Here is a 15,121-nt window from a genome sequence, read left to right as displayed (position 1 = left end):
TATTTGTGTTTAATATAGAGAAATATTATTTTTATTTGTCTTGTGTTTTTTCAGCTTATACTTATTAAATTTCTTATATATGTAGAAACGCCCTTGTAATGCGATTTTCAAAAGATTAGGTACATATAAAGTTGTCAAGTGCTGTAACAACCTTTAATGATACAACACCGCTTAACGGTATAAATAGGCATCTAATATAAGCTGTAAACAGTTCGGTGATAAATATTTGCCTTACAATAAGTATGGAACACTTCAGCGAGTTTTCCACCTAGCGGAAGATTTATTTGCTGACAAGTTCATTATATCTCCTTTAAAACTTACGGCCAGCAGTATAACTTATAACCATAAACAACAATGAATATTTCTTGGATTTTTTGTAATATACTTAATAATCCTCATCCAAGGTGAGAAACATCAAAGATATTTATTCATGAATTCACCATCTTGTTATTGTAAAAGTGATTTCTGCTCAAATGCTTGCAGTGTTTTCATGATATTTCTTATTTGCAGCTTACATATACGGGTTTAGTGGCTGCTGTTATTGGTTGCTAGCATCAGCCCTTTTGTGTGTTTATTTAAACACGTCATCTATTTATGGGAACAAAATCTATCTATTATATATACATTTAAATATTTGTATTTAATTAATTTATTTCACTCTAGCTTTTTATCCTCATATGCAACTAACTGCTGTCTGTCTGTCTGTTAAATCATTAATACCACGAATCCTGAGCAAATAATAATTATTGGATAGGGAAATGAAATGATGTTATTTTAGAATACAAAAACTTCGTTCAATTTTACAATTGTGTATCAATAAATGGTTCGACTGTAACGCTTAATGATAAAAAAAATGTGTATCATTACGGGCTGATGGTGTTGATATCTGCTTGTTACAATAATCGTTAGGGCTGCTGTGCACGTGACACTTAATGAAACAATTGTCTCAATAAGCGGCGATATATCATTAGTCAGGCCAACTATTAATGTAATAATTTTTAGCATTAGGCAAAGCAATTGCATCGCCTAAAGCTATTAATATTATTAAGCAGCCCTTCACATGTATCATTTACAGTTGTTCCAAAGCGCCTTATTTGTTAGAGATTCTCATATGTGTATTAATCATTGATGTGTTCTCTACAAATGGAACGGTAATAGAGAAACCCGCTGTGCATTTATGTTGTACATTTTGTGAAATGTCCAATACTTTAAAAAAAGAACCATATAGTATTACATTGGTCTCTAACATATAATTAAATTAGCGATCAATAATTCATCGACTGCATGTATCTGTCTGAGTGTAAATAGATATACATACCGTTAGTCATTCCTTAGTATGTATCATTAAAGACGAATGAATACCGTTAACCCTAAATGTGTAAGATAAGAAGTCACATAACCTTAGTACTTTAAAATAGATGGAAGAAAGACACATAAGGCAATGTGCTCCTCTCCTATTTCAGGAAGTATATATTTTGACTTACGACATCTCCATTTAAACGCCTTCTCACGAGAATAAATGCATCCCTAGCATTAAAGGGCGTGTACATGTAATGTGCTTCCTGTTTCATCCCTATTTGCGTTTGTATTTTGAGATTAAAATGCGTTGCTTATTCCATTGAAAAAAGAAAGATTTGCGAAGAATTATTCATTATATATCACATATATATTTCAGGACTTGTAACAACTGACAGATGATGCGCGGTCAAAATGTTTGTTCTTTTGTAAAAAAAAAAAAAAGTAGTATCCTAAAAACCTAAAAAAAAATGTGCATGATATAGCTTGCGTCAGTTTTAGTTTACTTTTATCACCGGTTGTTTTATCTTTTCCAAATTATCATTTTAATCTGTGCTTCACTTGAAACTAAAGCTAATTTATTTGTATTTAACGCTCTTTTGAGTGTGAGTGGTAGTGAGTGGTACTTACAACATGCACGACAGATTGTTGAGTGAATGAAGATATTAAACGTGATGTGATAAAACTTCCTGGTCCAAAAAGGCTGTCTTTCTGAATATATACCGACCCAAATACTTTTTACATATACATGGAATGATAATTCAGTCAATGTAGGTACATTTTTATAGCCTAATGATAGTTATAAGTTTAAAACATTTATCATTCATTGATTTTTATTTTTCATTAGTTACGTCTTATCTTTTTGTACATTTTTTAACAATATCTCAGTTTATAAAAAAATATATAAAACAGGTATTATGAAAAAAATCGACGTCATTAAAATAGCATGTGTTTGCTTTTATTGTTTTTTGTACGTATTATATAGGCCTATACTATTATGGAAACTTATTTATTGTTCTCAAAATGTAAAAATGATGTATACCTTGATAAAAAACGTAGACTAGAATGTGATATAAATATTTCGAAAACAAGAAAGAATAGATTAATAGGTTCTGATTAACATTTTCGACTAAAAGTCAAGCTATCTTATTTCAATTCCTTTACTTGTCTGAAAAAAAGGATTAAGCATAAAGATTATAGATAGATACTGTTAGAAAAACCTGGAGAACCCTTTTACTCGATTTCGATCTATAAAAATATCAATGTCGTATACAATATGGTTGAATCAAGAAAAAGAAATTGTAAAGAGGTAAACACGATCTGCTATGGTTGGCCTAAGGACATCCATTTGTACGAAGATTGATAAAACTTAGTGTTGTTTTAACAATAACTCTTAATTTTCTAATTGAATTTCAAGAAATGTTTTAGTCTAGTGTTAATGAATCAGTGTGGATAATTCACTAAATAGTAATGCTTTAATGACAGAAATATTTTGAAATATTATTTTTAACATAATATGAAGGCAATTGATTAAAAGGTAAAAAAAACAACAACAACAAAAAACAACTTCTTTGAACCATTGCTAAAAGCCTGTCGTAAAACTAAAAATGAAAACTTTAATAAAAGACAGTGTTTCAAATGACAGGGATCTGTGAAGAAATGCCAACATATCTTAAATTGTTTTCTTTTTATGGCGTGCTGCAATGCGTAAATAACGTACACTGTATGATGTTTTTTATTGATCTATTTTTTAGAGGGGGCAAGTACTCAAACAGAATAAATATTTCAGGTATTTTTTTTTAATCGATAATGAGACTTACTTGTCAATTTAGATACTTGCTTATTATCATGTTAAAGTGACATGTATCCGATGTAATTATCTTTTTTTATGTTTGAAATGCATTTTTTTAAATAGACAATCAAAATTTGAGGGTAGGTCGTCGAGTTACAAGCTAGATACAGAGCTCACAGTTCTCTGCTCTGTAAACAAATATCGGGTGATATTTTTATTTACATTTTGAATATTCCATGTTTAGACCTAAATCGACACTTGAAAACATTTATTCATTTATCAACACGAATCAGCAAATGAACAGATCAGCGTGAAAAAGAACTTAACAGATATATTTACCAAATGTAAAACAAATGAAGGCAGGAACTTGATTAAACAGCAACGAATTTAAAGTTTGAATCTGAATTCTGAATTCTGTAGCATATATTTGGGTTTGCGATCAAGTATCCATCGACCATCTGTCTGAGTGTAGAGAGTGTACATATATTTGGACTTGCCTTGTTTTATAACTTAACAAGAATAAGACGAAGACGGGAGCGGTATGTAATGTGCATACTCCCTACTTCAGGGAATATAATTTTACTTATATAAACCTACTTAAAACGCCTCTTTATGAGAATAAATTGTATCCAAAACAATGGAAGGCGTGTACTTGTAATGTTTTTTTTTTTCTATTCTAACGTATTTGTTCCGCAGATGGGATACATTGTTCATTCTTAAGAAAAAAAGAAAGATTCGCTAAGATTTATTAATGATTTAATCGTAAACAAAGCTCTTCAAAGTGTAAAATGATGAGTGAGTGGTACTTACTCACGTCAGAATTTTGAGTGAATAAAGATATCAAACGTGCTATCAAAAGAGCTTCCTGTTTCACAAAGGCTGTCTTCCTGAATGTATACCGATCCAAATACATGGAATTATAATGAATTATAATTCAGTCAATGTATGTATAATTTGATGATAGTCTAAGATTTTTAACACTGATCATTCATTAATTTTATTTTTCATAAGGTACATCTTATCTTTTTGTACATGTTTTAAAATATCCCATTTTATATAAAATAAATAAAACTGCAGCCTTTTAGATGAAAACGATATCAGTATAATAGCATGTGTTTGTTTTGTGTTTTGGGTAAAGGCATGTTCTATTAATCAAAGTTTTTAAAAATGTGTCTAAAATTATATATTATTATTATATATTCATCGAAAAATTCAGAGTCCGGCGTGCTGCAATGTTTATTATCCTACAGGATATACAATTTTCTCTTGACATACTATTTGAAGGGGATGAGTACATTAAAAAAATGAATATTTTAAGACGTTTTTGTTCATACTCAGAATATGTTAAGTGGACCGTTTAAAAGGGGCATGGTCACGATTTTGGTCAAATTCTATTTTTCTGTTTTTATTATTTACAATGCTTCAAGCTCTGTAACTCGCTTATAAGTCAACGAATGACACTCAAATTATGGTTGCTAATTAAAATGCTTTAATAAAGCATTGTAAACATTAAAATCAGATAAATCTTTTTTGACCAAAATTGTGACCATGCCCCTTTAAAGATAGGTACATAATCGCTATTGAAACAATTGGATAGTTTTAGTATAACTTATTTTAAGTATATTTAAACACCAGTGAATTATCATGTTAAAAACTCATCTTCTAAAAATAACAAAAATGGCATTACACTCATTAAAGGACTTTGATCTAATAATACAAATTGCCCATATTATACAAATTACAGTGTAAAATGATGCATGGGAACCTGACTGTAGTATGTAAAAGTACACGATAGATAAAGCATATCCATTAGCATTATAAAGGAGGACAAATCGCGAAATCATTGTTAATTTGAGTTTTCCTGCTTTATTTTTCAATATTAGGAAATAAATTGTATATGGAGGCAACTAATACAATGACTTAAAAAGAGACTCTTGAACTAAATATATTTTTTTAAGCAACAGAAGGTTGGCAATTAAAGCGGATTGTATAAACATTCTGATTTAATTATTGTTTTATATGAGTGAGAAAACAAGGATAGTTATATGAAAATACCGTCGTAATATCTATATTGTATTTTTAAAAAAATCATTTCCTTTCTAGAAATTTGAGTGAGATGATGACATCATTCTTCTTTGTTCTAATATGCTTGTTTGTCCAATGCTATGCTAGAGGTAAGTAGTTTTATTTATTTAATCTTTAATATCTATCGGTATACCTTTCATCCTATTTTTTTTTATTTTTTTTGATATTTTTTATATCTAATGTATCATTTAAATTCAGCGTTACATAATAAAACCCCTTTTTATCATTATGTACAAACTTTAGTCTTATGATTGCTCAGTACACCTTGAAATATTTTTTTTAATATCAGTAGGGTTTTAGTAATTTGTTTGTATAGGAGCAGGTCAAATTTGTATGCAAATTAATCATTATTGTACATTGTATGTATTTGTTTTAATATTTAGCAAACCTGTAAAAAAATCTATTGGAACGACTATCATAAAACGCTTTAGTATGAGCAAGAAAACATGCTTCATTACGAAAGTTAGTTTACGATAAATCTTCTCTGTGCCATGAAGGGCCGGTGCTTATTTCCGGTGTCCGTGGTGCTAAGCGGATGAGAATCATTGACGCCCCCTAGATGGGAAACCAGTCCATCGCATATTAACCCCCCCCCCACTCAGCATTAGTAGGTACCCAATTTCAGCTGAATGGACTGAAACAATGTAGATAAAGTGCTTTATCTAGGTGCACAACACACAACATCAAGTTACACAGCGTGTTTTGAACCAGCGACTTTTCGACTACTGACCTAACACCCATATCCACTGAGCCATGTGCTTACGAAAGTAGAAATCCTAAATTGATCGAAAGTTTACAAAAAAAGTATTGATCACACAACTCTTGAAAAAAAAAAATATTTCTCCGCAAACATGTTTCGCTTTATTGACACCTGGCATTCATGTTAAGTGCACGTTTGCTATAAAGTGAATTGCAGTATTTGAATGCATTGTAGTTCAAAAACCGTTGATCATTGATAATGTGAAAACGAATAAATTTTATTAAAAAAGATTATTGATATCTAAGCTCTTCTTAACATCTACATTTATGCTATGCGATTCTTCGGTTTCATTCGACTTTTATTTCAGATTACAATTTTACGAAGAACGAAAAACAAACATTTATATGTAATTGTCCATTCCTTGGTAAAATCAGGGAAAAGACGTTAATTATAGTCCTTGAAACCTTCTACTTTCCCATTTTTGCATTCGTTCACCGTTTGCTCAGCATGCGTTCAGCTTGCGCTCACAGTGCGTTCACTGTTTACGCACCGTACATGCATCGTTTACAATATTGCGCTCCCCGCTCCACTACGTTTTCGCTTACCATTCACCCTGCGTTCATCGTGCGCTTAAAATGTGTTTAGCATGCGATCAGCAACTGTTCAACGTTCACCGTTGAGGTATTTTTAATCTCTATTGACATTCGGACCTCCGAAGTTGAAAATCAGTTTTGAAAACAGGAAAACAGATATGAGCATGCATTCATAATAACAGGTCATATATTTATTACTGTATGAGTGTCGTTTTGAAAGATTAAAGGATAAGGATACCTAAAAGAATCATATCACATTCAGATAGGTACTACATGTTGTACACCCACCTCTAGCTTTTTTTAGTACTGTTTAGTGGAAAACTGAGAAAGGCAATCAAAGGGATGAAGCTTAAATCGGTCATGTTTAATTCAATTTCAATTCCAAGTTCATTGCAAAGAAAACGAGAGTATATTAAAAATAGTTATAGCACACTAACATTCGCACTTACGAACATTCCCAATTTTTCGTTGAAAACTGATTATATGTGATATTTCTTTGTTAGACATTTACCAATGTAACTTTTTTTGTAGTTTGTGAAGACATACATGTATGCATTAGTTGTGCTCTTTATTATCGCCCCCTTTTTACATTGTAATGATTATATTTTTTTCTCTGTTTGTCAATATAGATAAATTGTCATGCATGCATATTTACCAAATATAATGATAGAGTTAAAGGCTTCTTATGGGAAGGTAAATATAAATTGAAGAAATGAAAGACCGATCTTCATTCAAAGCGGAGAAAACCTCGAAAATGTAGAAAAAAGGGGGTGAATTTTTAAAAATATTCTTCTCAAGAACTACTGAGTCAATCTCAATGTAATTAAGCATCAATAATCCTTATGGACGGGAAATATAAATTGCAAGAATCAAGGGCTAATTCTGTTTCAAATCCGAGTTATTCGAAAATAATAATAAAGAAAATGCGTGTTTCAATCAGTTTATCGCTTCGGGTATGGTATTCCATTCGGAGTCAGGTGAAGTCGTACTCAAACCGACTCGTACCCGAACAGACAAATAATCCATTGGTCCGGTCGTAAACAATGATACTTGGGTTGTAAATGTAAAAGATAATCTGTAAAGAATGTAGATCTTTGATAACATATTGTCGTCTCCTATAAGTTTGCAAAAATGGTTGAATGGTATATCAACATTTGATAGAAAATTTCTGTTTACATGCAATCTTTTCTTTAAAAAAAACCGATTACATTGTAATTAGCCTAACAAATTTATAAATTCTTTTCACTCTTTGAAGGAAGGCAAAGTAATATGTTTTACGGTGCTACTGTTCTGGCGAGCGCAGCAAGAATTACATATACCTTGCATCATTGTCATCTTATAGTTTTATTTAGGTTTAAACGAACGTCAAAGAATTTTTGAGAGAGTATTGCTCTACAATAAGTATGCCAAAGGTACTAATTTTAATTGTTATGATACATAAAGCGCAAACCCCTATCCCGAGAGAGAGAGAGAGAGAGAGAGAGAGAGAGAGAGAGAGAGAGAGAGAGAGAGAGAGAGAGAGAGAGAGAGACACCGTAAATTTTGAGTTAAAAGTCGGCCATTTTTGGCATAGCACCACGGATGAAAACATTAGAGAGCATTATGGGATGTAGACAAAAAAAATTGTTTGATGAACTGTAGGTTTAGCTCGTTCTTTTTCCCGCGCACACTGGTTCTTAGAGCTCGCTTCCCTCGCTATTAAAAATGAAGTCATTTTTTAGTCGACAGTATGATTACAAGTCTGTTTGGGTACGAGTCAGTTTGGTTTCGAGTGGAATGTAATTTTTCCATATTTCTAAAACGAAGTTCTTTGTTTAAAGCAGCCATGACGTATGATAAACGGGTCGATCTGGCAAAGATGAATTTGTTTGTTGTGCAACAGTTCGCTTGCAAAATATGTTGGTGCCGATTTTGTGAAATAAATTGAGGCTTAATATTTCAAAGCGTTGACAGTTTTCACTTAATATAAGACGGTAGTGTTAGCTTGTTTTGATTTTCGTTTCGTTTTCATTATTTATGCGTTGTAACCTGGGAACAATCGCCTGTATTTTGTAATATATACGTTAGAAATCAAACAGATATTTCGGTAAATCAGACGGTTGACTGTTTACCTGCGCAAATTAAGCAAAATCTGATGTATTAACAAAGTTCTAAAATACAATTCATTCTATCGGTAATTCGGTATGATCATTCGCGTAATGGTTGATTAATGCAATGTGTTTTGTTGAAATGCTCAGAATTTTCAAAGTCTAATATCGCTGACGGAAATATATAGGTATATATAGGTATATTTTTCAAAATGTATATGATACATTTTGAAAAATAAATTGTGCTCTTTATTTGTTATAGTGCATGTTTCTTATGTTTAATTGTTTACATTTTCTATTTACTAACCATATTTGAGTGTTAAGCTCCAAATTATAAGCAAGATAAACAATTCTATGTTTGTACACAGATCTAAGGCCATTCTTTTTTTCCATTTTAAATGCTGAATAGGAAATACCAAGTTAAAAATCTTAATCTGAATGTAATAAATTGTGAGCTCGGTATCTTGCTTATAATTTTACGATTGACGCTGAAAATGTGGTTGATCATTAGAAATGTCTCGCAAAACGTTAAATACTTGTACAAAATAATTAAAGGATAATATGCTGTAACTATCCTCTTGGCCCCCCCTCTTTATACAATGAATAATATGAAACCTACGTCAATTTTGATAGTTTTTCAGACACGAGTATATAAAAACGAAAACAGTTTCCGTAGTTCTGACACATTTCTGTTCCGGGATAACGGCATTATCACTATTCCTTAGAAAATATTACTGCAGAAAATCATCCTGGTTTGTAGCCATTTGTTGTTTTTGAATAAAGATGAAACTAATGGGCGAGCCTTACTAAAATATAGTGATATGCAACAGTCGTTTAATTATAATTGGGAAGACAACTAAAATTTGTGAATGTTTTTATAATTTAAGGAATTGAGCGTGTCACGACTGTTCAGTCAAACACAACAAGATTCGATTTCTATTTCAATTTTTATATAAAATAAAACCAAACAAGTATACATAATTTATTCATAACATGAACAATAAAATATTTAAGTTATCTGGTGTCCCACACCCAGTGAGTAGACGGACATAGGGATACTCAAAACCTTAGCTGTGCATACCTGTCATGAAGAAAACGTGGCCACTGTCTGCCAGATCTGCAATGCGGCAGTTTAAACAAGTATTCCTTTTAAAGGAATGATCGGCAATAATGATATATTGATAGCTAGTTTTATGTAAAATAATTAAAAAAGTACTGTATTTTTACAAAATATAGAATATTTTGAATCTGTACACCATAATTTCATCATTATAAACCGTCAACAAATTTAATTTTGAAATAAATTTGGGGAAAGCCGTTCGTAAAATCCTTGTCTAGTTTTATATTTTTTAACGTAATAATTAAATGTTAATGTCTCTTCTTCTTCTTCTTCTTCTTCTTCTTCTTCTTCTTCTTCTTCTTCTTCTTATTCTTATTCTGAATACTGAGTAGGGTTCTTCAATTTGCATTAACACGTATACAAAGGAAGAGTCGTATTAAATAAATAAATAAATAATTTAATGCGACTGAAAAACATTAAATGCCATCATAACTTGCTATTGATGTCGCATTATAACGTAACTTTGTTTATAAATCAAGCCGTCTTCCTAGCTACTATTATGCAACATCAATAGATCGAGGTCAGTTCATGGACTCTTATGATTGAGATCAGTTCATCGAGGTCAACTGCATTACTGAATGAATCTTTTGATCGAAATTCTTACGCGTGAGACAAAATGTGCATTCTTGAATTAACAGGTCGAACTGTATTTTATGTATGTTTGCATCTCTTAAGGTAAATGAAGTGAAATAAAACTGAGTAAAATGTTATATAAATACTAAACCAAACTTCAAGTTTTTATAAGAACTACTTATGCAAGCGGAATGTGTGCGCACGTGGAAGCATTTGCCGGATGCCTCATATGGACACAATAGTGATCGGCCGAAGCCGAGCACAATAAGGTAATAAAACAATAGAAAAGAACTGACCAATACGTACTATAGCTGACACCGTGTCCAGGGAGGTATACTATGGGTATAAAACTAGTAACACAGAAACGTTTAAGTGTTTACAGGATACTGATTTGTAAAAAAAAATAATATACTACCGGTAGATACTGATTTGTGACAGAGCGCATTGGGGTACAATTATCTTCTTCATCCATAGGAATTTTTTTGTAATAAAATACAATAACTTTTAAAATATATTTAAAAAAATACAATAACTTGTAAGTAGATGAGAAAGAAATTAACCGATATTCTCTCATATATTTTGAAAGCTTTTATTGATTGGGGGAGGGGAGGGGGGTACGAAAATATAGGGAATTTGAAGTTAACAGTGTACCCCTACCAAATGTTTAGTTTTATATCTAGCGTAGGATTTTCCTACTCTCGATAAAAATAGTATTGCATAAAGGCACAATGTCAAGTATTACATATATGCAAAAATAAGTGTAAAATTGAATAATTTCCCCAAATTTTTTTGTTATTCTACCAAGGGGTCATATGGCACGATATCTTTTGAACGCCCATTTAAAGTGATTGTTGCTCAGATGAAAGATGTGGTCCAATTGGCCTCTTGATTTTGTTTTTAAAAAAAATCTTGAACTTTATATTATATTATTAAAATTTTAGAATGTAAAAACAAAACGTATGGAAGAAACTGCGACAAACCATGTGGGAATTGTTTTAACAAAGCACACTGCCATCCTTTCAATGGAACTTGTATGAATGGATGTGACACTGGCTTTCGGGCACCAAGATGCAAAGGTACACACCCAAAACCTTAGTGTTTTTCTCCATCGAATTTATACGTATTTTTTTCACATTAAATCATTTTATATTGCTAAAAAAGAAAATCAGACAGCTGGTGGGATATGAATGTCTTATATCTTAACTGCCAATGTCTTTAAACAGCGTCACTGGTTTTTTTCTTTTGATAGGTTTGGATATTTTAAAAATCAACAATGTTGTTTTCTTGGGCTTACAAAACAGGTCTGGAACTCTTTAAAGCTCCACACCATTACAGTATTTGATTTTGCCAATCTCTCTGTAGAGAGCTGTTTTTGAATCAGAAAATGTGAACATTAATATGATACAAATAATACCTTTAGATTTCACAATATAGATATTAGACATTGTTATTTCATATATCTAACACACGATGTAAAAATATGATACCATGTAACTGCTAAAGATTTGGATATGCAGTTATCTGAACTCAAGTTTAATTTTTTTTTTCTAATTAGTTTTGTTAGATAAATTATATTTTTAGGTTTTTAAAGAAAAGACAGGCACATAATTGTATCATTATGTTCTTACAGGATGTATTGTAGGAAAGTACGGTCAGAATTGCAACATGTCTTGCAGCGCTAATTGCAAAGGTGCTACAAAATGTTCTCGCAATGCAGGAAAATGCGCTGATGGGTGCAAAAAAGGGTGGACAGGAGGAAAATGCGATAAAGGTAATTTTACATAGTTTTACCTGTTCAAAGGCATCGTTCAGTAAGAGGGGTGGGGGTGGGGTGTAAACATGTATATCTTTAAAATTAGCTTAAGATTTATTAATTTAAAGTTTTGCCTGTCATCCGATCACTCAGTGACTTTTTCTGATTTAGTATATTATCGATATGTTTCTCGTCACAAAATCTCTGACGAATGACTTTGTAGAAATAATGACGTCTTCATTCTTTGTTGTAAATCATCAATGCTATTAAATAATGGAATTTTGGGGGATTTGTTAAATCCTTGGTTATTTTATAAAACAGGTCGAATTTATTCTTAAATTTTGCCTTTAAGATGATAAAAAGAGAAACGTAGGGTCAAGTAATAGTTGGTATGATTAATTCACATTTTTTGAGAAGACTACTTAAAAACTTTTTTTTTTCACTTATATTTTCATTTGAAGTATTGCCTGATAACGTGGTGCAAGACTACCCAATATTTAGAAAAAATATATGTCACTATGATTATTGGTTTCTAACGTTAAAGAACGGCTATATTTTCACATGTTAAACAAATAGATTATTCTATCATGACCTCTGTAGATATTGATATAGCTTCATCGTCAACTGTAATAGTTGTAAAAAGAAATTTGGTTTCATAGAAAATAGTTGCAAACAAGGATGAAAAGGCTAAATGTATCTGTTTTCGTCCGTCGTCGTGCGTCTTGCGACGTGCGTCATCCGTCGTGTTTTAGCAATTTTACACTTTTTACTTCTTCCTAAAAACCACAAATGTATTAAATCTTAAAAAAAAATCTTCTTCTTTAATCCCAAACATGTGGGCCAAAAACTGAATACAGGGTTACGATGTCCACTTACTCTTCTACCTTAATTGTGAAATTCATGGTCCCTGGGTCAGGGGCTCAGGACATGGGGGGCAATATGGCAATATAGTGTTAATGCATATAAAGTTTTAAAATCTTTTTCTCTATTCTCACACACCTGTATGAAAAACTGACTTGATAATTTTGTTTACCAGGAAGTCCTCTACTAAAATTTTAAATTGTATGTCCCCTAGAATATGGGTCTTGACTCATAGGAGGGACCAAAATTGATGTATAAGTGTTAATGCAAATAATGTTTAAAAATTATCTTCTATACTCCCACACACCTCAAAGGAAAACCGAATTCATGATTTTGCAGACTAGATCTTTAAGTTTTTTGCCAAAATTATAGGTTTCATAGTTCTTTTAGAAAGATTTCAGGCAATGAGGTGGTCGTCATTACAGATTTATAATTTTTTTCTACTGCAGAATGAAACCTAATTAAATGAATATATAAGACTCCTTGACAAGTTTGTGTATGGGTTATATGCTACTCAGGTGATTGTTAAGACCTATTGGCCTGTTGTTGTCAATTTAGTACTGTTATACTTTTTTTTCCTAATTTACCGAAAAACATAAATATGTGTCGGTTAATAAACTGAAGTGGAACTTGTAGAGCTTTGATTATTCTTTTTAAAAGAACGGACTTATTTTTAAATAAACATGTTATAAATTTATTCTCTGAGGTTGAATCTGGAATATACATTTTAGTATACAGAATTTGTTTGGAGCAATGAGAATTTGATTTTTTCAAAATGACACAACTGTTTAAATTATTATTTTGTTTCACATCAGAATGCATTGCTGGACTTTATGGTAAAAAATGTCGAAAAGTCTGCGGTCATTGCTTTGAAAACAAAAAGTGTCATCATGTGTCTGGAATGTGTTCTAAAGGATGTAAACCGGGGTACAGAGGGACTAATTGCAACAGAGGTTAATCCATATTTTCAAAGATGTTATCAATGTGATACGTTTTATAAAGTTTATACTTTAACAAGTATTTATAATAAAGGCAATTTAACATTAAAAAAAAAATAAAACTCACACCTTTAAAATGACTTACGTACTTTTTGCAATTTATTTTTTTACAGCGTGTAAGGAAGGTTTCTTTGGTGTTAGCTGTAGCGAAAAATGTGGACATTGCTTAAGAAACAAACATTGTAATCATGAAACTGGAGCTTGTTCTGAAGGATGTAAACCAGGATACAAAGGGAATAACTGTAAAGAAAGTAAATACAATAGTTCACATGTTAACCACCATAATATCAGATTGATATGTGGGTATGTCAAGAAAGCATACGGACAATTTCGCGTCTTATTTTCACTGTTCTATGTAAAATTGTAATATCAAATGACTGTTTTTTTTAAATTATACCAAAAACCTAATATTTTCTAATTTAATGGATATCACTGCAATACAATCGGGTAGGATATAACTGCCACATCGGTGCATTTTCACGTGATAGCTATAAATTGCTTACATGTATTCTTTAGAATAAAATTAGATAGAACATCATTACCCCTCGGTTACCACAAAACAATAAACATATCAAAAAAAGGCAAATCATCTCTGTTTCTACTGCTAAAATTTTCTAATCCCTTTGGTTAAATAGTTAGTTGCCAATTTCTTTAAAAACTTTCCCAACTTTTATACATTATGCACGGAAAATGATATGATGCAGCAAAGTAACGCATAACATGGGATTCTAGCAGCATTTCACAAGTTGAGCATTGTCTAAACTATTGATACAGTTTTAATGTAAACTTTGAAATATACGAAGTAGTGTTGTTCTAACTGGATGATTATATCGTTATGGCTGAGAAATGATACATAATGGCATACATTTCATAAAGTTAACATATATTCCAATTTTCTCTTGTTCAATTCTTCACAAATCACGACAAATTGCTTTATAACAGTATTTTGAATTTGTTTACAATGATTTCCAATCAATTAACACTACATTCAACTTTCAGTCATGACGTCATCAATGAGTAAATCTACGTAATACAGTCTGATTTATGGGGGGAACTGTATCTGGTGTTTTTTATTTGACTTTGATCGACGTTATAATGCTTCAATATTTAGATAGATATCTTATGACTAAAATTTGTTATTTTGCGAAAGTACATGCATTTATGATTTCTTATGCTTCCTTAACACCTCAGTGTAAACGCTTTACTCCGAGATATGTTTCCATTGTCACTACTTATGATTACAGTTATATCAAGTTTTCTCAT

General features: G+C 31.4%; 1 protein-coding gene across 2 annotated transcripts in view; it reads left to right on the top strand.

Annotated features, from left to right (window-relative positions):
- Positions 1–15,121, top strand: part of LOC105331041 (receptor-type tyrosine-protein phosphatase alpha) — a 59,670-nt gene that overhangs the window by 30,775 nt on the left and 13,774 nt on the right. Inside the window, exons 1-6 of one of the 2 annotated variants that reach the window (XM_066070795.1) lie at positions 3,992–4,031; positions 5,192–5,262; positions 11,188–11,322; positions 11,877–12,017; positions 13,676–13,813; positions 13,972–14,109. The exons of the other annotated variant lie outside the window; for it this stretch is intronic. Coding sequence (XP_065926867.1) covers positions 5,205–5,262; positions 11,188–11,322; positions 11,877–12,017; positions 13,676–13,813; positions 13,972–14,109 — 610 coding nt within the window. The 5' untranslated portion in view covers positions 3,992–4,031; positions 5,192–5,204. Of the gene's footprint in view, positions 1–3,991; positions 4,032–5,191; positions 5,263–11,187; positions 11,323–11,876; positions 12,018–13,675; positions 13,814–13,971; positions 14,110–15,121 lie in introns of those variants that run through there. 2 annotated transcript variants of the gene reach the window in all.

Source organism: Magallana gigas, chromosome 1, assembly GCF_963853765.1.
Source record: "Magallana gigas chromosome 1, xbMagGiga1.1, whole genome shotgun sequence".
In the NCBI taxonomy this organism is placed as follows: Eukaryota; Metazoa; Mollusca; class Bivalvia; order Ostreida; family Ostreidae; genus Magallana; species Magallana gigas.
This window is presented reverse-complemented; position numbering and strand designations above follow the sequence as displayed.